Genomic DNA, 26,467 nt, shown 5'->3' with positions numbered 1-26,467 from the left:
TCCCCAAACATGCGCCGGAATGTGGCGACGAGGGGCTTTTCACAGTAACTTCATTGAAGCCTACTTGTGACAGTGATTATTATTATGATGACGGTGGCTAATTCTGAACACAATTGGATGGCAAGGCGCTGAAGAAGGTGCAGAGGAAATTCACTAGAATGACACTAGGGATGTAAGACTTGTCATCTTGTGAGACAAGAGAAACTGGGGTTATTCTCCTTAGAGCAGGGAAAGATATGGGGAGATTTGACAAAGGTGTTGAAACTCTTGATGGGTTTTGACAGACTAACAAGAAACTATCTCCACTGACAAGAAAGGTTGGTAACCGGAGGATATAGATTTGGCAAAGAACCAGAAGCGACAGGAGAAAAACATTTTTACTTAGTGCTTGAACATGATCTGATCAATAACTTACAAAAGGAAATTGGATGAACACTTGAAAAAATTACTGGGAAAAAGTGGAAGACAGGATTAACTGGGTTGCTCTTTGAAAAAGCCAGGACAGACACAATGGGCCAGATTGCCTCCTCCTGTGCAGTATCACTCTTTGATAATTTAACAAGTTACTTCTGAATTTGTTTGATCTCTTGCTGTACTTACTGGAACTTCATGCAGATTTTACCGTTTAGGTCCATTTCTTGTTATGCATTAACTGAAATTTTGGTAGAATTAGAACAAGAGGTCTACATGTCCAGAGGAGAAAGGAAACATGTGACTATGATAATCATCCTCTGCACTGTATGTTGACAAGTTTGGAGCAGGCCTGACATTTCTGAAAGTCAAACAATGTTGGAAGACTTGGGAAAGTGATCACTGGCAAGCATCCAATGATGTTGAAAACAAAATTTTAAAACTAGAAGTTAGTAGCCACCTGCTAATGAGTGGGGGGCAACTGGCGCAAAGCCAACCCGATGAACCACAATTGAGATACAACAAATAACCACTGAATGATATTAAAAGTGGAGCAATGATAAAAGATAATTTTGAAAATTAACCTCCAAAAATATCAAATGCACAAACAACAATGCTGATGAACTGACCGCTACAGGACTATTAGGACAACAGATGATGAGGAAATATTTATATATGCAGACCACCTGGATAAGGTAGAGGAAATGTGGCACAAGATTTTTCAAGGGCCGCTGTCTCAAGGTGATCACTCTCCTCAAAGAAAGCAATATCTTATTTTTGTGGGCGCTTCACAAATGAGGAAGAATGTTCCCATTACCACAATGGTCAAACATATAAGTAATGACTAAGAGGCAATTATTTTCCAATGATCTAATTGTGCAATTCAATAAAGTAGTAAAAAGAAAATAATCAGAACAAAGTAATTACTGAAATTCAAACAAGGATCAATTTACTTTTTTTCAATATAAGCATTAGGTCTTGAAAAAGATGTATGCTATAAACTTAAGTTATTTATGAAGTGGTCCAATAAGTTACCTCCTCAAAGCATTACCAGCCACATAATTTCCCCCCAGATTTTTTTAATCTAACTTACCAGCATGGTAAAATGGTGAGAGCTCACATTTCATAATGCTTCAATTACAAAATACTGTAAATACACAAATTACTTTTCTTTCTAATGTAGCAAGAAAAATAACTCCAACACGGTACAAAATTTAAAAAAAAAACACAGCTGTTGGTCAACATATAATGCCCTGGGTTTATTTTGTGAGAGTTCTGTCACAATTCCAGGTGGGATTAAAAACCTTGAGGATAAATATGCCATTGGACTGGGCATTCAGACTCAGGTACTGACAAAGCACTAGTAGTAGTCTGTTAAGTACCAATCTCTTCACAGAAGAGAGGTCTATTATTTCCAAAGGAAGGCACCCGATATCGTGGTTCTGGCCTTATAGCCTTCACAAGAATCTGAAAGTAAAAGCTGGCTGTTTCAGAAACTGGAATGATGATACACGTACAGCAACTACTGCATTCATCTCCCTTATCTCCTTGTTGTTTCTTCTCTTTTTCACATGAACAAGTGAAGAATGAAGTCTGTGTGTACAGGAGCACAAAAAAGAAAAATACTTTTCACTGTACCTCGGTACACGTGACAATAAACAAATCCAATCCAATCCAACAAGAAAATTACAACTTTAACAGATACAAAAATAACAATGATGAATGAACAATGAAAAAAAGCTTGGGAAACTCTGATACAGCTCAGATTTGTTTTGAAGGAGGTCCAATTTGTTTAAACTCGAATGAGCAAAAAAAAACTAAGCAGCATACAAAATAATTAGTGCTAAAATAATTTTGCAGAAGCGTCTCTGCTTCTGAAAAAAGTGTGACTTCATTTCCAGCTTGTTACTTGCGTTAGAACAAATATAAGTGGAAGATCCCTATGTCTCCATGAAGTAGTTCCATCCCCATTTACAAACCAATGCCTTAATTTTCAAATCTGTATGTATGTCACCATTTTTACATGATACACAGAAACTCAGGGACCCAGAGGGGAACCAAGTATGTTCACCATATACAAAATACCGAGGAGTCCACAGCTACCTAACACATTTACTACAGCACAGGAACCAATGAAGGTACAGTGTACAAAACTGTAAACACAGCACAATAAATAGATAAAACAGCAGGTTCCGCACCATGCACATGATGTGATGACACTTCATCTCTATAGATCTCTCACATCTCACACTCTTACTGGTTGCAATTTTGTTTTTTTTCAAGTGCAAAGCATCACAAATGAACAGTTCAGTATTCAAGTAACATATATACAAGTGTATTACAAATATGCAGTACTGTACAGATAATTGCTGTATCATAATTTACAGATGTCAATTCCTATTAACAGTAACAAAAAAGCATGAGATGTGCATTGCCATCAAGTCCCTAGAGCTGCCATGGAAACGCAATGTGCTGCATTCCGCCATCCCTTGCATTCACAAACGCTATTGATGCATAGCACCTAAATGAGTTCCCAAGGCGGCAGCCGTCTTTGTGGACACTACGTTACTTCCATTGCCACTGTATTGTCTGCTATACTGTTTAGTGCTGGCTTTTCTGTGTCGTGGTTTTCCCTGGAGAAAAAGAGAAATAAACTGTTAGTCACTGCTCTGATCATTTATCATATTTTCTACATATAATACATAATGGCAGCAATGGATTACACTGACCTTGGCAGCAACCCAAATTTAACTAGATTTTATGAAGTCAGAGCTGAAATCTTTAGCAACTGCTTAAGAAAAAAAATGGTTAGTCTCCCACTGTCCCCATTCTATGTCTTGTACATGTATGGCCAACTAGTACAAGAGTCTGACGCGAGTGCTCAATTTCCATTCAAGCCCCTCCAACCTGGCCAGATATTTTGCTTTCTCTATGCAGCTGAATTGTCGGACTATTTATTCCTGTGTCATAATATTGTTCCTGTATGTATTTAAGTCATTGATCTTAATAATTTTCCAACGCTTTATCAAATAAGCCAATCTGCAAAGATCAGGGGCGACATTCTCCGACCCCCCGCCGGGTCGGAGAATCGCCGGGGGCTGGCGTGAATCCCGCCCCTGCCGGTTGCCGAAGTCTCCGGCACCCGAGATTCGGCGGGGGCGGGAATCGCGCCGCACCGGTTGGCGGGCCCCCCCGCTCGATTCTCCGGCCCGGGTGGGCCGAAGTCCCGCCGATAAATTGCCTGTCCCACCGGCGTAAATTAAATCACCTACCTTACAGGCGGGACAAGGCGGCGTGGGAGGGCTCCGGGGTCCTGGGGGGGGGGGGGGGGGGGGGAGGACGCGGGCCGATCTGGCCCCGGGGGAGAGGGTGCCCCCACGGTGGCCTGGCCCGCGATCGGGGCCCACCGATCCGCGGGCGGGCCTGTGCCGTGGGGGCACTCTTTCCCTTCCGCCTCCACCACTGCGGAGGTGGAAGAGACTCCCTCCACTGCGCATGCGTGGGAAACTGTCAGTGGCCGCTGACGCTCCCGCGCATGCGCCGCCCGGAGATGTCATTTCCGCGCCAGCTGGCGGGGCACCAAAGGCCGTTTCCGCCAGCTGGCGGGGCGGAAATTCCTCCGGCGTCGGCCTAGCCCCTCAATGTTGGGGCTCGGCCCCCAAAGATGCGGAGCATTCCGCACCTTTGGGGCGGCACGATGCCCGTCTGATTGGCGCCGTTTTGGGCGCCAGTCGGCGGACATCGCGGAGAATTTCGCCCCAGTAAACTGACACACCAAACAAATATAACCAAATCAAAGTTCTTCAATTTGACTGAAACTTGACCAGTAAAACAGACTTGATGATCTCAGTGAAATTAACACAATTTGAAGCAATAATAACCTCAGATGAGATTTTCAACCTGCTGTAGATAAAGCAACAACTAATAAAATGGGCTCACTGAATTAAAATAAAAACACTGTAATCTACAAAATATTTTGCACTATTTTATTTGAAATAACTTGACCCAATAAGGCATTTATGGCAAAAACATCTTCCTGCACCGGGATTATACCCTGGCTAGATGATCATGTGGCTTTTTCATTCCACTTGCTTCAACTGGGAATGGTTTTGAAGCAGAAAAGACAGCAATATTTGTAGACAATGGTATTGAGAGATGCCCACTTCTCTCACGCTAAAATTTGGAATTATTACGATAGTGTTTTGGAAAATCCTCCACTGCAATTCAATATTTTCAAGAGAGATTGCATAAAAGGCCACACCTCAAAAGTGATAATTATTCTGAATAATCCCAGAATACTTTCTCTTCTAGTTAACATTAAGTGTGCCTCGTGTTTGTGCTACAGCATGGCTGGAAGGCCAGTTTTCAGAACACACATTTGATTAATTGCCAACACGAAAGCTTGGATTGTTAAATGTAAACTGGATCCAGCAGTCTTGATGGAAAGGAACCAGCAAGTCATCTTTTCTTCAAGGAACTCTTCCTAGCAGCTTGAAGATAAGACAACAGAATGGAGTTTGGAACAGATTAAGCATTACACAAATTATGCAGTGTGGAGAGAGAATATAAATGGGCAGCACGGTAGCATTGTGGGGGCAGCACGGTAGCATTGTGGATAGCACAATTGCTTCACAGCTCCAGGGTCCCAGGTTCGATTCCGGCTTGGGTCTCTGTCTGTGCGGAGTCTGCACTTCCTCCCAGTGTGTGCGTGGGTTTCCTCCGGGTGCTCCGGTTTCCTCCCACAGTCCAAAGATGTGCAGGTTAGGTGGATTGACCATGATAAACTGCCCTTAGTGTCCAAAATTGCCCTTAGTGTTGGGTGGGGTTACTGGGTTATGGGGATAGGGTGGAGGTGTTGACCTTGGGTAGGGTGCTCTTTTCAAGAGCCGGTGCAGACTCGATGGGCCGAATGGCCCCCTTCTGGACTGTAAATTCTATGATAATAAACATCGGCATGGACCCAACATCAAAGTATTATATGCATTAAAGCAATAATACACTGACTGTATATTTTTCATAAATCTTTCAAGTTTATGTAATGCCTAACTTGAGTAAAGTGAAATAGACTAATCCAAGAATTGACCGTTAAACGTTTACAACCATTCTTTAAATGTCAAAGTGGAGAAACATAATTGTGTTGTAACTTAGTGAAACCTTAAATGCAGCATTGAATGAAGATCACAACACTTCTATGACAACTGCAAAGGTGCAACATATATAAGATAGGTAAAGGCCAGCTGGTCTGTCGAGCCTGTCCTACATAACATGGTGAAACTATACAACTATGCATTGCTCGGAGACAGGAAAAAAAAAGGAGAAAAAGAATCATAGGTCAATTTACGAAAAACTCCAGCAAATTCCTCTCTCCCCCAAAGATGATCAAGTTTCAGAAAGCCACAGTAATATAGAACACACCTCCTACAATAATTACATGATAGTCAATATTTGCATATGGAGATAAATATTTGCATATAGAGATTTTAAAAATCCAAGCTTTCAGTACATTCTGCTTATGACTTATTTCCATTCACCTGTGTACATTTTTTGTAGCTATACTACACATCTACTCCATTTATTGTTAATAAGAGAGAATGCCCACAAAATAGACCCAGAGTAGGCAGAGAGTTAAGTTATATATGCTTAGTATTCCCTGGGTAAAGGTCCATTATTTTGTTGCTTTAGCAAAGCACAGTGTAGATACTTAATTAAAAAGAATGGATTGGTCCTCCAAATTTCTTGCTAGCAGGATGATACATATATACACAGAGATTATTAGTTAATACTTTAACTACTAGGTTCTGTGTCAGAAGCAGTATATAAAGACAAAAACATTTTAATATCAGCTGCACAATCTTCAACAACAGCTATGAAGGACAATTTAATTAAGTTAAAACCACAAAGAAGATTAACCATGGATAGAGGCCATTTCTCCATCGTTTAATGCAATATTTAAAGATATCAAAGTTGAACTCACTGGACTGACTGAATGGTGGTCTTCAAAACTCCAAATCAGCCACATAAATTTAAGCAGATTTTTATAGCAAAATATATTTGTGAGGCTATGACAGCTGTTAATTTAAAAATGAAAATAAGGACTTTTTTCTTCCAAAAAGGGAAACGATCAGATTGCTCACTTAAAAAAATATAAAAAAACAAAAGCACTTTACTTGCCTCCCAACCTCCTGCTCCTACCCTTAAAGTTTCCCGATGTGCTGTAGTAAAGTCTCCTTTTATCACTCCTATTTCACCATCTGGGTGGCAACATCACGTCTCTATGGCGCTATGAATTGCAGGGCCAGTGACGTGTTTATGGAGAGACACTTCCTGCAGGTGTGATGTTTAAAGAGTGAGTCATCATCAATACCCTTCTATGTAAAAAATTCAAACCATTAAAGAATCATGATCAACTTTCAAATTTTCAGAATGTGGCAGGGCAGAGTTTTTTTCCACTTAAAACAGTAACATTTTGTGACATCACACCATTGGGCTTTAACTCCTTCAAACCAGTTCCTCAAATATTCACTCACCCTTATGAAAAAGGGTACTACTGATTGAGAGTTTCAGCGATATTTTGAAGTTTTCCTTTTTCTCTAAATGTGGTTCAAACTCCACAGAAAATAATCAAAACCATCTTGGGGAAGGTAGAGGGGAGAAAGAATCATAGGTGGCATAGCATAGCTCATAACATTCAATCACCATAAAAATACGTAAAATCCTTTTATACGGCCTGCTGCTTATAATGCTTTGAAGGCTACAAAGCATCGACATAACCTATATATATATATATTAGGTTATGTTAAAAAAAATATATAATTTTTTTTTTTTTTTTTTTTTAAATGAAAAAGGTAGCTAAACATTCTTTCCTCCATTGTTCAACCATTAGATTAAAATGAACTATCTCAAATAGTGGAAAACAAAAACAGGGGGCTTTTAGTGGTCAACAAAGCCAGTTTGAAGCACAAAGTGCCAAATCATTTTTCTCTAAATTAAGAAATAAAGACAACAATGCTTTAAAAAGCAGGCAAATTGCTCTATAGTTGCCTTTCAGAGAGTCTGAACAAATCTCATTGCAATACTGGCGGCTTGAAACCCAATTTTACAAAACAACATATTACACGGTCTACCATAGTCAGGTAGTTCACTCATGGGCTTGTCAAATTGCTTTGCTACAGACAAAACAAAATACTATATTGGTGTATTTTCTTTGACATGAACTTTCTCCACGCATTCCCAAAATTGCTTGGGTATGGTGCACATTATGCACATGTAGGTCACTGGCTAGAGGGAAATGGCAATGACAGCCAACCCTGAATCCAACCTTATAGTCTTACACATGTACTTCTCACTTGGGAAATCAATAACAATCAGATGAAATCCTGGCCACTTCCCTCATTGCTCTTTTCAAACCCAAGATTAACCATAACACCACTTTTCTTGCCCTGGTTGAAACCAGCTCACTCAAACAGTATGAAAGTGAGAGAAAAAAACCCAAAACCAGAATTCAAAATAACTCGCCACAATTACATTGAAAGATTAAAACTGAAAACAAGAGCTGCTGACCATAAATGGATTTCATTTTCCATGAATTTGAATATCACAAGGTGCTCGTGAACTAAATTTCTTGCTACAAGTGGGTGATGGGTATAAGCGGTTGCTACAGAAAACCCCAAATGGGTGAGAGACCAGAAGAGTAAGGATTGCATATAACTGAAGACTTCTGGATTTTCACATCCGTGATAAATCCCATTTGTTCTACAAATTCATTTCAGGATTTGGCTGCAATCATTTATTGGTCGATGGGAGAACAAAGGTCACTGTCCAGATAGATTATATTATAAAATATATATTTACTACAGCACACGAGGAAACTTGGCTGTTAAAAGGCAATACTCTTCTTCCATAACAGAGCCCATTTACAACCAAATCATGAATGTTATTCATCTGTCAACAGTGAATTTAAAGAAATGTTCAACATCGGGCCTCAACTGTGTAATCTATACTGCAAGTATTCAGAGAATGGAGCTTACCTTGGTACTCCATCCATGGAGGTAGAGCCTGGAACCTTGGGCATCTGACAATTTGCTGCTGTAGCCAGTTTTAAGGCAGATGTTGGAACAGTATTTAAAGTTCTAGGTATATGACGTGCATTCAGACTGGTGACAGAATTAACAGTAGCTACTGAGCTAGGTACACCTAGACGAAGGCTGTTGCCAAGCAGAACCTGAGGACTTGAGTTTGTAGCATTTCCATGGTGACTCAGTGCACTGTGGGAAGTTGCTGTCTGTGTGTTGCTGCAGGGTGGCAGTAAGGCTGAACCTGCTGCTGATGATGATTGACTGGTTTGTACAAGAGCCGTAGGCATGGTACTAGTGAGGTGTAAGCCCTTGTACGATCCTGAAGGAAAACAGAAACACAGAATTAGAACACTGGCATGATTTTGGGACCTGGGCAAGGAACAGTCAATCAAAAATTTGTGTAACTATTATAGTCAATATTTATATGCAATTTTCTAAAAAGGATCGGTCAACTGAAGAAATTAAGTATCAAGATTTATCAATATTCCAGTTTTCATTCATTTTATTTACAGACTACCAGAGCAAGTACCACAAAAAGCTAGAATAGTGGTGCAATTGACCAGTCTTCCTTGCATTTTTGCTTGCCATATATTTTGGTGGGTGGAAGTAGCAATAAGGATGGGCTGCAAGAAGTCTCCAAACTCTAGCACTGATGATGCGTCGAAAGATTCAAAGGGTGAGGCCCTCCAGGAAATATATTGTGGGATATATATCACTTTGTTTGCTTAGACCATCTGCCAGTATCGCCTACATGTGAAATTAACTTACTGTTCTATCTTCCAAAACCACATGCCCAGATTATTTTTTAAATGGGCATCGCTACAAAGCTTCCTTCCCACAACATCCTCACCTTAAGGTCAGCCGGTTTTCTTGAGCATTCTTTCCAAACAGGCACTGCTCTACTCCAATGACATTTAAATAGCAACCACAATTGAAGTCTGCACAAAAAATGTTAATTGCTCCCCCGCCTTGCTAACCTATCTGATTTTAAATAGTAGCCTGAACAAAAGTCAGGAGAAAATTAATTTAGTTATCACCGTGCTGCAAGAAAGAACTGTTGGAAATGCAATGATATGCTGCTTCAGTGAGTTTCAGTCTTTGGAAGTTGCTTTAGTAGGCTAACTCAGAGGGAAAACAGAAGTCGTGACACTCACCGTTTCCCTCGAACAAAATTTCTCAAAATATATATACAGCAGTTCACATTATGCATATTAATGTTACTGAAACAAGTATATAAATTGCTATGTTAAGGATAATTATTTCATTTAAAAATCATTTAAATATACATTGAATTAGATCAGAGGAGTTTTCTACTACAATGAGCCATTATTTGATGTAGTATGGTATCCAGCAGTATTTGTTTTTCTTACAAAACTTGCCCATACACATTTAGATTTAAATTTTTTGTGGGGTAAATTGCTGGACATGCCAGCTGATTGTGGTAGTGAGGTGAACAGGACTTGAGTAAATAAGTCAAACAGTGGTCTATCTCCTTATGTAATCAGATTGAAGGATTAGGAAATGCGCAGCGCCAGCAGTAAGGAGGTGATGCAAACTGGAGTGGGTGAATTCATGATCAAATCTAATACAGAAAGAGAATTAAAAAGGGAGAGAGCACAAGAGAGGAGAGAGAGCACAAGAAAGGAGAGGGAGAGAGCACACAAGAGAGGAGAGGGAGAGAGAGCACAAGAAAGGTGAGGGAGAGAGAGCACAAGAAAGGAGAGGGAGAGAGAGCACAAGAGAGGAGAGGGAGAGAGAGCACAAAAGAGAGGGAGAGAGAGCACAAAAGAGAGGGAGAGAGAGCACAAAAGAGAGGGAGAGAGAGCACAAAAGAGAGGGAGAAAGAGCACAAGAGGAGAGCGAGAGCACAAGAGGAGAGCGAGAGCACAAGAGGAGAGCGAGAGCACAAGAGGAGAGCGAGAGCACAAGAGGAGAGCGAGAGCACAAGAGGAGAGCGAGAGCACAAGAGGAGAGCGAGAGCACAAGAGGAGAGCGAGAGCACAAGAGGAGAGCGAGAGCACAAGAGAGAGAGAGAGAGCACAAGAGGAGAGAGAGAGAGAGCACAAGAGGAGAGAGAGAGAGAGCACAAGAGGAGAGAGAGAGAGAGCACAAGAGGAGAGAGAGAGAGAGAGCACAAGAGGAGAGAGAGAGAGAGAGCACAAGAGGAGAGAGAGAGAGAGAGCACAAGAGGAGAGAGAGAGAGCACAAGAGGAGAGAGAGAGCACGAGAGAGAGAGCACGAGAGAGAGAGCACGAGAGAGAGAGCACGAGAGAGAGAGCACAAGACGAGAGAGAGAGCACAAGACGAGAGAGAGAGCACAAGACGAGAGAGAGAGCACAAAGCGAGAGAGAGAGAGCACAAGGCGAGAGAGAGAGCACAAGACGAGAGAGAGAGCACAAGACGAGAGAGAGAGCACAAGACGAGAGAGAGAGCACAAGACGAGAGAGAGAGCACAAGACGAGAGAGAGAGCACGAGACGAGAGAGCACAAGACGAGAGAGAGCACGAGACGAGAGAGAGAGCACGAGACGAGAGAGAGCACAAGACGAGAGAGAGAGCACGAGAGAGCACAAGAGAGAGAGCATAAGAGAGAGCGAGCACGAGAGAGAGCATAAGAGAGAGCGAGCACGAGAGAGAGAGAGCACAAGAGAGAGAGAGCACGAGAGAGAGAGAGCACGAGAGAGAGCACGAGAGAGAGAGAGCACGAGAGAGAGCACGAGAGAGAGAGAGCACAAGAGAGAGAGAGCACGAGAGAGAGAGAGCACGAGAGAGAGCACGAGAGAGAGCGAGCACGAGAGAGAGAGAGCACGAGAGAGAGAGAGCACGAGAGAGAGAGAGCACGAGAGAGAGAGAGCACGAGAGAGAGAGAGCACGAGAGAGAGCACGAGAGAGAGAGAGCACGAGAGAGAGAGAGCACGAGAGAGAGAGAGCACGAGAGAGAGAGAGCACGAGAGAGAGAGAGCACGAGAGAGAGAGAGCACGAGAGAGAGAGAGCACGAGAGAGAGAGAGCACGAGAGAGAGAGCACGAGAGAGAGAGAGCACGAGAGAGAGAGAGCACGAGAGAGAGAGAGCACGAGAGAGAGAGAGCACGAGAGAGAGAGAGAGCACAAGAGAGAGAGCACGAGAGAGAGAGCACGAGAGAGAGAGCACGAGAGAGAGAGCACGAGAGAGAGAGCACGAGAGAGAGAGCACGAGAGAGAGAGCACGAGAGAGAGCACGAGAGAGAGAGCACGAGAGAGAGAGCACGAGAGAGAGAGCACGAGAGAGAGAGCACGAGAGAGAGAGCACGAGAGAGAGAGCACGAGAGAGAGAGCACGAGAGAGAGCACGAGAGAGAGCACGAGAGAGAGCACGAGAGAGAGAGGAGAGAGGAGAGAGCACAAAAGTGGAGAGAGAGAGTACAAGAGGGGGAGAGCGATAGGGAGAGAGAGAGAGCACAATAGAGAGAGACAGACAGACCCCTAAAAAAGTATTATATTTTAAATATTTATAACGTTTCCAATAATTCAAACCTAACGGAATGAAACTTAGCATTTGGAATAGTTAATTTTCAGTTCCAAATACCTAACAGTGATTAACATTTTTGTCATTAAAGGGCATCTGGTTTGAGATGGACAACACACACCTTTATGGCATGTTTAGTTTGTTCCCCCATGTGTATTTTCATGTTGTTCAATGCATTTCAATGATGCAGATAACTAGACGTCATTTTCATGAATTCAACAGCAAAGTAGCACAACGTGGGCAGAAACCTTTAGATATTTGAGTTTAACCCTGCCCCCTCTGTCCCTTGCCTGAAGTCACAGTACCATTTGTGAATAAATAACGGGCAGTGCCATTCACCTCACCATTATTTTGAAGCAAATTACGGCCCAACATGTTTATGCACATTTCATAGTACTGCAAATGCGAAGAAATAAACCCCACAAAAGTAACCACATTACACAAATTCTTCAAAGGAATTGCTGTACAGAACAGCAGAAAGGGCAATTCTTTACAATTTAAATTTAACATTTTGCTTTGATTCTAATTTCAGCAACCAGTACATATCAGGAGTACAATTTTGAAATTTATCACCCCGGATAGAGATCATGCCTATTTAACTTGTCATTTCGTGAAAATCAACTCACCTGAGGCTTGTAGGACACCATTGATTCCAAGCACTACTTCCTCCTTTACCTTGAAAGCCATCAATTGTTCTGACGTCATCAAAGCTGAAGCAGCAAATTGTGCACTAACTGAATCCAAAGTTTTTGAAACAGAACCCTGTCACATAAAAATTTAGGCAAATCAAATCACAACCGTGAAATATTCTTACAAATAACCTAAAATCCATACTAATTGAATAGAAAACAATTTACAATGCTAGGATCAGCATTGCAATATTTCAAATACACACATCTTACAAAATTCTCCAACAGCTTGATTTAACATTAAAAAAGCCTACAAAGGCATAAGGCATTGCTGTCTGAAACAAGGAGAACCCCCCAAAACATCCCCCATGAGTGTAACAGGTGCTACTTTTCTTTACTGAAATAATCTTGTTAAGTTTCCAGTAAGTAACAAGAATAGCACTGTTCATTTCAACAGCTTTGGATATACTCAGGAAGATATATATAAAATATTCTCCAAAAATATCAAGGATTTCTACAATATCACTCAGTATGTCAACTCCCTCTACATTTAAAAAAATAAATTTAGAGTATCTAATTCTTTTTTTTTCTAATTAAGGGACAAATTTAGCATGGCCAATCCACCTACCCTGCACATCTTTTGGCTTGCGGGGCTGAGGCCCAAGCAGACATCGGGAGAATGTGCAAACGCCACACGGATAGTGACCCAGGGTCAGGATCGAACCCAGGTCCTCAGCCCCGTGAGGCAGCAGTGCTAACCACTACACCACTGTGATGCACCAACTCTTCTACTTTACAGGCAAGCTTCGAACAAATTTTAATCACAAACCTCCAAGTCAACTGTGACACAATTCTAGAATACAATTGCAGTTACTTTCAGTTAAATATAATTTGCTCAAACTTCCTAAAACAATAAGTTAAAAATGAATTATGATTTACTGTGATACAATACTTTCAACTATAAATCTGAAATGTGTTGCAGAACAAGTAAAACTTCAACAATGCTGCCCATGTTTCTCTACTGCTGTTAATCTGCATCAGTTTGCACATTCTCCCAGTGTCTGCGTGGGTCTCACCCCCACAACCCAAAGATGTGCAGGATAGGTGAATTGGCCATATATTTTTATTAAAACAGTAAAAAAATATATACAGAGCCAAACGGTACAAAAAAAATGTATTTTGCGTTGGAGGAACAGGGTACCCTCCCCTCAGTACCAACGTACGGGGAGGGGGTGGATACTCTGATTATTAAAACAGTTCACAACGCAGTTGTACAAAAAAAAAAAAACTGTACAAGCACTAAACCTTGAGCTGAGAGACCAGATACCCGTGCCTCCGTACCAGGGAAAGGAAGGGGGTGGCCACGCTAAATTGCCCCTAATTGGAAAAATAAATAACTGGGTACTCTAAATTAAAGAAAATAAAATTTAAAAAAAGTTAATCTGCATCAGTCAGCTTCAATCTCTTTCAATTATATAATTTAGCAATATTTAAAGCCACAACTAATGGAGGAATCAAAAATGGTAATTATGTGCAGGATTTGAACCTTAATAAGGTTTGACATGGGGTTGCGTATTTAAAGTATTGCAATTTTCTAAAGGTTAATGATCTGAAGATATAATTTGTTGAGTGTAAATTGTTATGTGGTTTATGACATTACTTGAGCTCAGCTCATTCTTACCTGTGAAGCATTGGAGCCTGAATTACTATGTGCTAGCTGCTGCTGAATCTGTGCAAGCTGTTGTTTCTGCATCAGTACTAGCTGCTGTTGATGTTGCTGGTATTGTTCTGCTGTAAATGCTGAACACAAATTAATTTATTAAGGCAAATTTGATGCAAAAATAAGACTGTGAAAACAGACTTGCAATTACAGCCTTAAATTCAGTAAATAAAGATTCTACGTACAATGCGAGCCTACAAATTTACAGATACAAATTTTCCAATGTGCACCAAGTTTCTTTGTATGTGGATGATCTCCTGCTATATATTTCTGACCCGGTCGGGAGCTTTGATAGGATCATGGGGATTTGTGTCTCTTTTCGGGGTATAAGCTTAACATGGGGAAAAGTGAGATATTCACAATTAATGTCCGGGGACAGGAGAGGGATTTGGGGGTGTGGGCTGCTGCTTCAGTTAGTAGGGGCGAGTTTTCATTATCCTGGCGTGGAGTTGCGCTCAGCTGCACAAGTTTAATTTGGTTTGGTTGGAGGAGGGAATGAAGACGGACTTTAAGAGGCGGGATATGCTGCCATTGTTGTTGGCTAGTCGGGTCCAGATGGTAACAATGATGGTGTTGCTGAAGTTTTTGTTTGTGTTTCAGAACCTCCCCATCTTTGTGCCCAAATTTTTTTTAGGACGTTGAATGGGAGGATTTCAAGGTTGACATGGGTGGGTAAGGCTCTGCAAGGTAGGAAGGTGTTCTTGGAGAGGGATCGGTGGCACGTTGCCGAACGTGCAAAACTATTATTGGGCAGCGAATATTGCAATGGTTAGGAAATGTGCGATGGAGGAGCGATCGGTGTGGGGGCGGATGGAGGCAGCCTTGTGTAAAGAGATCAGTTTGAGCGCACTATTGCTGGCTTTCCGTTCTCACCGGCCAGGTATTTCACAAGCTCAGTGGTGATATCAGCGCTGAAGGTGTGGAGCCAGCACCGGCAACCTTTTAGAATGGAAGACATGCCTTTGTGGGCGCTGATTGTAGGTTTGCTCCGGCAGGGTTAGATGAGAGATTCTGGGGTGGTGGGAGGTGGGGTATTATAGGGATTTATTTGTTGGTGCGAAGTTTGTAGGCTTGGAGGAGCTGGAGGGGACATATCAGTTGCTGAAGGGGAATGGGGTTAGGCATCTGCAGGTGAGGGACTTCGAGGAAGGAGGTGCCTTCGTTTCTGGCGTTGCCACTCCTGTGCTGCAGGACCAACTCCTCTCTTAGGGGGAAAATAGGTGAGGGCAAGGTCTTGCATCTATACGGGGAACTGATGGAGAGAGAGAGAATGCCCTGGTGGAGGTTAGACGTACGGGAAGAGGGGCTGGGGAATGGAATATGGGTTAGCAGAGGGTTAATGTGTCCTCGTTGTGTGCAAGACTAAGTCTCATCCAGTTTAAAGTGGTACACAGGGCCCACATGACAGTGTCTAGGATGAGTCAGTTCTTTTCAGGGGTGGAGGATAGGTGTGACGGGGGTCGACACGAACCATGTTCATGTATTTTGGGCATGTCCGAGGTTGAGGGGCTTTTGGATGGAATTTGCAGATATGAAGTCAAAGAACTTGGGGATAATGGTAGCTCCGAGTCCGGAGTTGGCAATATTTGGAGTGTCAGAGGATCCGGGAGTGCAGGTGGGGAGAGAGGCCCATGTATTGCTCTTTGCCTCTCTGACAGTCCGGAGACTGATTTTACTGTGCTGGTGGGACTCGGAGCCGGCGAGCATAGGGGTGTGGGTGAGTGATTTGGCGGAGTTCATTCACTTAGAAAAGATCAAGTTCGACATTTTGGGGGGGGAGGGGGGGGAAAAGAGGGGTTTCACCTCTTTAAGGAGTATTGAGTTGCCAGTGGGGAGGTCTTTTTTCAGTTCAGGTTGGGTTAGGAGTTTAAAAAATGTGGGTGGAGGGAGGAAAGAGGGTGTTTAGGATGTTTTAATTATTTGCTGTTGGTTTGTATGTATATATTTGAAAAACTCCCCCAATAAAATGGTTTAAAAAAAAAACTGGCTGACAAGAACAACAATCAGAGCAAACCCTCATTCACGTCCACTTAACATAGAAGAATCTGTAAACATTGAGTACTGGCATACACAAGGCTCGAGTGCTCGACCATATTAAGGCGCACCAAGGAAATAGTTGGGATGCTACACTTGGTGGCACAATTTTTGGATCAATCAGGATATTTGAGGTGGGGAGTGAAGGACAGGGCAGAAGGGACAGAAAGCAGAGAGGAGAAAAACCTCGGCTTCTTTTTCAGATTTCTATCCAGTAATGCTAGGCTACAGTGAAAGTAATGAGAAAAGACAAGAGTAATCCACAAAAAAAAAAAAAAAAAAAAAAAAAAAAAAAAAAAAACTGCATTTCTTCTGCTCATCAGAATTTGATTTGAATATTCCACATCAAGTAAAAATCCATAAGATTTTACAACTGGAATCCTTGCATTGTTAGAAATTGCATTAATATGGATTACTGCATTGAGGACCATCACCCACAAAGCGTTTGATACATGTGCAAGTTGAGATCTTGAATAAAAAAATCTTTAAGTACAAAATTCTCAAAATAATAATCAACTCATTCGTAACATTAAATTATGAAAAGGGAAACCAGCCACATTAAAGAGCTGTTAGTTTTTATTACCTATAGCAGAACTGTCCCTTTCATATTGGAGGGATCTCAAACTGTTTACTTCAGTTTCCAGCTTTAAAAGGACAGGACAGTTAAAGCATTCCTCCATTTTTGCTAAGAATACGCTATACATCAGATGGTACAATAACTCTTGCAATCATAAACCAGCACATCATCCAAATTACTTCAAACCACATCATGGGAATGCAATAATTTAAACACAATTCCTGTTTTGCATCACACTGATACAATCAATTTGATAGGAAGCAGAACGTTTGCAACCTGACTCCCCATAGTAGAATATTTTCTGTATTACACAATTTTTAATTTCATCATTCTACTTGTGTGTAAATATAGTTGATGTAAAGACCACAAATTGCAGCCTTGGTGCCCAGCATCACCCACTTCTTTTAATGGAGAACTGTGTTGAATGTGCAGACTCAATGTTCAGCCATTTTGGCAGTAAATTATACCTCCAAATGAGAGCCATTGTAGTTGTAAGCATGTTTTAAAAATTGAGGAAATAATTTTGCATAACCTACACTTACAGCAAGGCCATCTTGGAACCTCATCACAATACATTTGAGTTACAGCTCTTGCAAGATCAAGACAAGTTAGATTAACTTCATCTTATTAAATAAAAAAGGGATATCATATTCGTTTCTGTGGTTCAATGTGTTTCTGCAAGATGTTTTGGAAATTTATCCCTGGATACACTATTTTGAGGAAAATTAGAATATTTTCACCGATGAAACACTGAAGTCTCAAATCACTCAAGATTGCAGTAGATGAACTATGACATTTCAGTCGTAGTCACTTAACGTTGGTGTGGGAGCAATGAGTTTTAATTCATGGGGCAGTGGCACCAGTGCTGGGGAAAGTGAGAGCTGTACCATTGGGATGATCTTTATCTGAATCATGCTAAGACATAATCGGGGGGGGGGGGGGGGGGGGGGGGGAAAGAGAGAATTGGGTGAGTGGCGAGAGAGAGAGAAGGGTGGAGGGGGGGGGGCAGGAGAGAGTCCGATAATTTGTACAAGGATACATCTAGAAAGGCTCGTTTACATTTGATTATAGCGTTCACACCTGTTTCATGGCAAAAGAAAAAGGGTGTTGAGAGGGTACCCGATGCACTTGGATGGTCACTGTGATTTTTGCTGCTCTAAATGTCTGGGAAACCCTATCATAGACATATGTGGGCCCACTACAGACAGAGAGAAAAATCTATAACGGGGAATAAGACAATGGCAGAGAAACTAAAATTGTGCGTCTGTCTTTACAGGGGAAGGTTAAATAGCCTCCCAGGAACACTGGAGGTTTAAGGGACTAACAAGAATGAGGATCTGAATGATATTGGTACAAACATACTGAAGAAATTAATGGGACTGAAAGTTGATACTTTCCCTGGGCTTGATGATCTACATCCCAGCATATTAAAAGAGATGGCGTTATAGTGGCAGAGTAGGTGGTCATCTTCAAAAATCCTACAGATTCTGGAACAGTTCTTGCAGATTGGAAGGTAGAAAATGTAACCCCACTATTCAAGAAAGATGGAGAGAAAATGGGGAACTACAGATCCGTTAACCTGACATTAGAGGTAGAGAAAATGCTGGAATCTATTAAAAAAGGATGTTACAACTGGACACTTAGAAAATAATGGTAGGATTGGGCAAAGTGGGCAGCACGGTAGCATAGTGGTTAGCATAGTTGCTGCACAGCTCCAGGGTCGATTCCCGGCTTGGGTCACTGTCTGTGCGGAGTCTGCACGTTCTCCCAGTGTCTGCGTGGGTTTCCTCCTGGTGCTCCGGTTTCCTCCCACAGTCCAAAGATATGCGGGTTAGGTGGATTGGCCATGCTAAATTGCCCTTAGTGCCCCAAAAAAGGTTAATTGGGGTTACTGGGTTAAGGAGATGGGGTGGAGGTGGTGAGCGCTTGAGTGGGGTGCTCTTTCCAAGAGCTGGTGCAGACTCGATGGGCCGAATAGCCTCCTTCTGCACTGTAAATTCTATGAAAGTCACATTGATTTATAAAGGGAAACCATGTTCGACAACCTTCTTGGGAACTTTAGGATACAAGTCGCAGGATAAGGGGGAAAATCTGTGGAGGTGGCGTATTTGGATAATTAGAATTCTTTCAGTAAGGTTCCATACAGGTTAGTAAGCAAATGGGGTTGGTAGTAATACACTGACATGGATTGAGAATTGGTTAACTGAGAGAAAACAGTATGAATAGACATGGCATTTTCAAGTCGACAGACTGTGACCAGTAGATTACTGCAAGAACCAGTGCTTGGGCCCCAGGTTTTCACAATCTGTACTAATAATTTGAATGTGGGGACCAAATATAATATTTCCAAGTTTGCTGATGACACAGAGCTAGGTGGGAATGGGCGTTGTGAGAAGGATGCAAAGATGTTTCAAGATAGGAAGCGCTGATCTTCAAAGGGACGTGGGCTTCCTTGTTCATGAGTTACTGAAATGAACATAACAGGTACAGCAAGCAATTAGTGAGGCAAACAGTATGTTGGTCTTTATTGCATTAAAATTTGAGTATAGGAGTAAAGCTTGCTAGTTATTCTTTTGACCCACTGCACCGGAAGTAGTGTGCATAGTTTTAATCTCCTTACCCAAGGAAGAATATACTTGCCATAGAGGGAATGCAATGAAGGTCCACCAGACTGATCTCTGGGATGGCAGGATTGTCTTGAAGAGGCTGGGCTTGTATTTTTTAAGCATGAAGCACACAACATTCTTACAGGGCTTGCTAGTTTAGACGCACGGAGGATGTTTCCCCTTTGGTGGTGTCGAGAACCAGGGGACATAAGGTTCAGAACAAAAAGTAGACTACTTAAGAAATGTGGAATAGAACATAGAACAGTACAAGCCCTTCAGCCCACAATGTTGTGCTGACCATTTATCCTAATCTAAGATCAACCTAACCTACACCCCTTCAATTTACTGCTTGTCCATGTGCCTGTCGAAGAGTTGCTTAAATATCCTTAATGACTCTGACTCCACCACTTCTGCTGGCAGTGCATTCCATACACCCACCACTGTGTAAAGAACCTACCTCTGACATCTCCCCTATACCTTCCTCCAATCACCTTAAAATTATGGCCCCTCGTGACGCAATTTCCACCCTGGGGAAAAGTCTCTGGCTATCCACTCTATCCATGCCTCTCATCATCTTGTACACCTCTACCAAGTGGGCAGCACGGTAGCATTGTGGACAGCACAATTGCTTCACAGCTCCAGGGTCCCAGGTTCGATTCTGGCTTGGGTCACTGTCTGTGCGGAGTCTGCACATCCTCCCAGTGTGTGCATGGGTTTCCTCCGGGTTCTCCAGTTTCCTCCCACAGTCCAAAGATGTGCAGGTTAGGTGGATTGGCCATGATAAATTGCCCTTAGTGTCCAAAATTGGCCTTAGTGTTGGGTGGGGTTACTGGGATAGGGTGGAGGTGTTGACCTTGGGTAGGGTACTTTTCCGGGGGCCGGTGTAGACTCGATGGGCAGAATGGCCTCCTTCTGCACTGTAAATTCTATGATATAACTATGATCTATAAGTCACCTCTCTGCCTTCTTCGCTCCAGTGAGAAAAGCCCCAGCTCCCTCAACCTTTCTTCATATGACATGCCCTCCAGTCCAGGCAGCATCCTGGTAAATTTCCTCTGTACCCTCTCCAAAGCATCCACATCCTTCCTATAATGAGGCGACCAGAACGGGACACAATATTCCAAGTGTGGTCTAACTAGAGTTTTATAAAGCTGCAGCAAAACCGAGGCTCTTACACTCAATCCCCCTGTTAATGAAAGCCAACACATCATACGCCTTCTTAACAGCCCTATCAACCTGGGTGGCAACTTTGAGGGATCTGTGTATGGGGACCCCAAGATCCCTCTGTTCCTCCACACTTCCAAGAATCCTGCCTTTAACCCTGTATTTAGCATTCAAAATCGACCTTCCAAAATCAATCACTTCACATTTATCAAGGTTGAACTCCATCTGCCACTTCTCACCCAGCTCTGCATCCTGTCAATGTCCTGTTGTAACCTGCAACAACCCTCAACACTATCTACAACTCCCCCAACCTTTGTGTCATCGGCAAATTTACTAACCCACCCTTCCACTTCCTCATCCAAGTCATTTATAAAAACCACAAAGAGCAGAGGTCCCAGAACAGATCCTTGCGAGACACCACTGGTCACCGACCACCAGGCAGAATACTTTCCATCCACTACCACTCGCCATCTTCTTTCGGCCAGCCAATTCTGTATCCACAGCCAAATTTCCCTGTATCCCATGCCCCCTAACTTTCTGAATAAGCCTACCATGGGGGAACCTTATCAAATGCCTTACTGAAATCCATATACACCACATCCACTGCCTGACCTTCAATGTGTCTCGTCACATCCTCAAAGAATTCAATGAGGCTTGTGAGGCATGGCCTGCCCCTCACAAAGCCATGCTGACTATCTTTAATCAAACTATGTTTTTCTAAATAATCATAAATCCTATCTCTCAAAATCCTTTCCAATATTTTGCTCACCAGACGCAAGACTGATGGGTCTGCAATTCCCAGGGATTTCCTTATTCCCTTTCTTGAACAGGGGAACAACAGTCACCTCCCTCCAATCATCCGGTACTAATCCAGTGGAGAGTGAGGATACAAAGATCATCGCCAACAGCGCAGCAATCTCCTCCCCCGCTTCCCGTAGTAATCTTGGGTACATTCAGTCAGGCCCAGGGGACTTATCTATCCTGATGCTTTTCAAAACTTGCAGCACATCCCCCTTCTTAATATCAACCTGTTCAAGTCTATTAACCTGGTTCACACTGTTCTCATGAACAACAAGGTCCCGCTCTCTCGTGAATACTGAAGCAAAGTATTCATTTAGGGCCACCCCATCTCCTCAGACTCGAGGCACAGTTCCCTCCACTATCCCTGATCGGCCCTACTCTCACTCTGATCATCCTCTTATTTCCCACACAAGTATAGAACGCCTTGGGGTTTTCCCTAATCCTTCCCGCCAGGACTTTTTCATGCCCCCTTCCAGCTCTCCTCAGTCCATTTTTGAGTTCCTTCCTGGCTACCTTGTAACCGTCTAGAGCCGAGTCAGATCCTTGCTTCCTCAACCTTATGCAAGCTTCCCTCTTCCTCTTGATTAGAAGCTCCACTTCTCTTGTCATCCAAGGCTCCTTCACCTTACCATTCCTTCCTCGTCTCAGTGGGACAAAACTATTCAGCACTCGCAGCAAGTGCTCCTTAAACAATCCCCACATTACTGTTGTGCATTTCCCCAAGAACAATTGTTCCCACTTTATGCTCCTCAGCTCCTGTCTAATAGCAGTATAATTTCCCCTCCCCCAATTAAATACCTTCCCATACTGTGCGTTCCTATCCCTCTCCATGACTATGGTAAAGGTCAAGGAGTTGTGGTCAGTCACCAAAATGCTCTCCCACCAAGACATCTGACACCTGGCCTGGTTCGTTGCCGAGCACCAAGTCCAATATGGCCTTCCCCCTAGTGGGCCTATCTACATATTGAGTCTGGAATCCTTCCTGTACACACCTTTCAAAATCTGCTCCATCCAAACCATTTGCACTAAGGAGGTTCCAGTCAATATTAGGGAAGTTGAAGTCACCCATGACAACAGCTCTGTTACTTCTGCACTTTTCCAAGATCTGCCGTCCAATCTGTTCCTCTATCTCTCTGCTGCTATTGGGGGGTCTATAGAAAACTCCCAATAAAGTGACTGCTCCTTTCTTGTTTTTGACTTCCACCCATACTGACTCAGTAGACAAACCCTCCTCAACTACCTCCTTTTCTGCAGCTATGGTGCACTCCCTAATTAACAGTGCCACTCCCCCTACTCTTTTACCCCCCTCCCTATTCTTCTGAAAACATCTAAACCCCGGAATATCTAACAACCATTTCTGTCCCTGTGAAATCCATGTCTCCGTAATGGCCACAATATCGTAGTTCCAAGTATTGATCCATGCTCTAAGTCAATCTCCCTTATTCCTGACGCTCCTTGCATTGAAACAGACACACTTTAACCCATTCCATTGAGTGCAACTTTGCCCTATCAACTGTCTATCCTTCCTCACAGACTTGCTGCATACTATTTCAGGGCAGCCTGTTCAACAGCTGCCCTATCCTCTGATCCATAGCTCTGGTTCCCATTCCCCTGCCAAACTAGTTTAAACCCTCCCAAAGAGCTCTAGCAAACCTCCCACACAGGATATTGGTGCCCCATCCAGTTTAGGTGCAATCCGTCCTTCATGTACAGGTCCCACCTTCCCCAGAAGATATCCCAATGATCCACATATCTGAAGCCTTCCCTCCTGCACCAGCCCTGTGGCCACGTGTTCAGCTGAACTTGCTCTCTGCTCCTTGCCTCACTTGGCACCGGTAGCAATCCGGAGATCACTACTCTGCTTGTCCTGCTCTTTAGCTTCCAACCTAACTCCCTAAAATCACTTTTTAGATCCTCATCCCTTTTCTTAGCTATGTCGTTGGTGCCTATGTGCACCACGACTTCTGGTTGCTCACTCTCCCCCTTAAGAATCCTGTAGACTCGATCAGAGATATCCCTGGCCCTGGCATCTGGGAGGCAACATACCTTCCGGGAGTCTCGCTCGCGACCACAGAATCTCCTATCCATTCCCCTAACCATAGAGTCTCCTATCACTATTGTTTTTCTATTCTCGCCCCTTCCCTTCTGAGCCACAGAGCCAGACTCAGTGCCGGAGACCTGGCCACTAAGGCCTTCCCCCGGTAGGTCATCCCCCCCAACAGCATCCAAAACGGTATACTTGTTTTGAAAGGGAACGGCCACGAGGGATCCCTGCACTGTCTGCCCATTCGTTTTCCTTCTCCTGACTGTAACCCAGCTACTCTTGTCCTGTACCTTGGGTGTAACTCTTCTTTATCACCCCCTCTGCGTCTCGGATGATCCGAAGTTCATCCAGCTCCAGAACGCGGTCTCGGAGGAGCTGGAGTTGGGTGCACTTCCCGCAGGTGTAGTCAGCAGGGACATCGGTGGTATCCCTCACCTCCCACATCCTACAGGAGGAGCATGCAACTGCTCTAGCCTCCATCCCCTCTGATCTTACATAATGTAGCTGCCCTGTGGACCAACTGGAACTCCACCCTCCGCTCTGCTCCCAGTCAGCTGCACTCTCTGTAAACTCCCGGCTCGCTCTTTGAGGAAATGAAATGAAAGGAGCACCTTGCTCCCTCCTCACCTAACTCCCTCAGTCACCAAACTCTCACTATAGCACTCAAATGCACCCAAATTCAGCACTCAGTGCAAACAAAGTCTGCACTGTAAGCTGGCTCACCTTTATACTGTGACTCTAGCCTCTGAAAACTGGCTAAATCTAATTAACAATGTTTGGAATTCTCTACCCCAGAGGGCTGCACAGGCACATTCAATGAGAATATTCAAGATAAGAGGAAGATAGATTTTGAGAAATTAAAGATGTCAATGGATATGGGGGCATTGCAGGAAAATGATTTTGAGGTAGATCAGTCATGATCTTGTTGAATGGCGGAGTAATCTTGAATGACCTACACCTGCTTCTATTTCCTATGTTCTGATCTAGAGTTTAAAGGTATTCTTCTAAACATACTAATCTTCTCAATTTCAATTTAGTGCTCACCCCTGGACCCCAACAAAAAACTATTGACATGCTTCCGTCTTCTATGGAGTTTTGTTCCAGCATTCTCAGGCTATTAAAAGGAAAATAAATTTGCCATATTTTCCAATTAAATTGAAGCAAGCAGCAAAAATCCAGTTCACAATTTTTTAATGCAAATTTTGTTACGATCCCCATTGAGACCAATAATCTTTGGAAGAAATACAACTTACAGTTAATAGTGGAATGAATGACAGTTCACCTTTAAGATGCTCATTGTAATAAAATTACTGAAGCACTATTGACCAACACTTTTTGTAGGCAAATTACACTTTAAACTGCAGTACAGAACCTTTAACAGAACTGGGGAAAATCAGGTACGTTACATTGTCCTTTAAGTAGACAGTCAATTCTCTTGAAACCAGCCCCAAAGTGATGCCTAGTTCTTGTAGGCTTACTTCCCTTTTCCTTTCTCATTCTCAATTTTTAATCCCAGAATGGTCCTTCACAGTGAGTGAGCTTTTCACAGAATCCCGACAGTGCAGAAAGTTGTCATTCGGCCCATTGAGTCCGCATTGACAGTCTGAAAGAGCACTCTGCCTAGGTCCTATCCCTGTAACCCCACCAACCTGCACATCTTTGGACACAAAGGGGCAATTTTTAACATGGCCAATACATTTATCCTGCACATCTTTGGACTGTGGGGAGAAAACTAGAACATAGAACGTTACAGCGCAGTACAGGCCCTTCGGCCCTCGATGTTGCGCCGACCTGTGAAACCACTCTAAAGCCCATCTACACTACCTGGAGGAAACCCACTCAGTCACCCAAGGCCGGAATCAAACTCTGGTCCCTGCTGCTGTAAGGCAGCAGTGCTCACCACTGTGCCACCATGCTGCCCTGGAGGTCCTTCTCTAGTGCAAGTTAGGCAAATCTTCCAGTGTCATTAAGTTTGGTTTTTCGAATCGAGGCACAAGCTCCAACTCATTCCAGTGCAGTGACCCACAGAGACTTTTAGCCACTTCGTGCTTCTCTTTCCCAAATCCTGATGGACAGTGCAAATGTTTCAGAAATATCTTAGAAACTCTTCCTCCCCTCAAAGCCCATCGCCCTAACAATGTGAATCCAGGGACTTTGAAAACCCTTGTCTATTCACCATCAGCACATAGGCGACTGCCATTGTCTTCATGTGTAAACACCTTGTGCCTTCTTCCTAGTAAAACAATCTGGGTCCCCTTTAATCTATCAGACAGATCACATGCTATTGAACATCAAATTAAAGACAATCCCAAAATATAACAGTACACTATTAAGCCCAGACAGCTTCTTGGATGAGAACGACAAATGAGTCAGTCGCAAGAATAGGGAAAAATGGAGTAACTGTATAGCTAAGAGTTGATCCAGATTGAGCTACACTTGAGTGATGAGAGGTTCGATCAGTTAGACGAACAGAGAAATCCACATGGCAGTAATGTTAGTCAAGATCCACTCTACCAAGTTTTAAAAGTAATTAGCCATCGACCTCTTGCATCAGGGGCTGGTTTAGCACAGGGCTAAAGAGCTGGCTTTTAAAGCAGACCAAGGCAGGCCAGCAGCACGGTTCAATTCCCGTACCAGCCTCCCCGAACAGGTGCTGGAATGTGGCGACATGGGGCTTTTCAGTTGAAGCCTACTTGTGACAATAAGCGATTTTCATTTCATTTCATTTCAGTTCAATTTATCCTGGAAAATTAGGCAGTCCAGAAGTAATTCTCATATTAACATGCATTCACTTATTCAGACTTGCTGTTGGAACTGAATAAGTCACATTAATTGCACATAGAGAAGTTTTCCTTTCTCCATGACGAGCTGATTGTTCAGAGAACACAAAATAGAAGATATAG

General features: G+C 43.0%; 1 protein-coding gene across 3 annotated transcripts in view; it reads right to left on the bottom strand.

The window, feature by feature from the left end:
• Positions 1-1,643: 1,643 nt before the first annotated feature.
• Positions 1,644-26,467, bottom strand: part of LOC140424848 (enhancer of polycomb homolog 1-like) — a 328,895-nt gene continuing 304,071 nt past the window's right edge. For 2 of the 3 annotated variants that reach the window (XM_072508345.1, XM_072508344.1), the window contains 4 exons: positions 14,300-14,418; positions 12,616-12,751; positions 8,439-8,805; positions 1,644-3,044 (listed from right to left, as the gene is read on the bottom strand). In XM_072508345.1, the coding sequence (XP_072364446.1) occupies positions 2,972-3,044; positions 8,439-8,805; positions 12,616-12,751; positions 14,300-14,418 (695 nt within the window). In that variant the 3' untranslated portion in view covers positions 1,644-2,971. Of the gene's footprint in view, positions 3,045-6,582; positions 6,736-8,438; positions 8,806-12,615; positions 12,752-14,299; positions 14,419-26,467 lie in introns of all 3 variants that reach the window. The other variant, XR_011947709.1, reaches the window with a different exon arrangement.

Source organism: Scyliorhinus torazame, chromosome 6 (assembly GCF_047496885.1).
Source record: "Scyliorhinus torazame isolate Kashiwa2021f chromosome 6, sScyTor2.1, whole genome shotgun sequence".
In the NCBI taxonomy this organism is placed as follows: domain Eukaryota; kingdom Metazoa; phylum Chordata; class Chondrichthyes; order Carcharhiniformes; family Scyliorhinidae; genus Scyliorhinus; species Scyliorhinus torazame.
The sequence above is the reverse complement of the archived record's forward strand: the minus strand, read 5'-3'. Positions and strand labels throughout refer to the sequence as shown.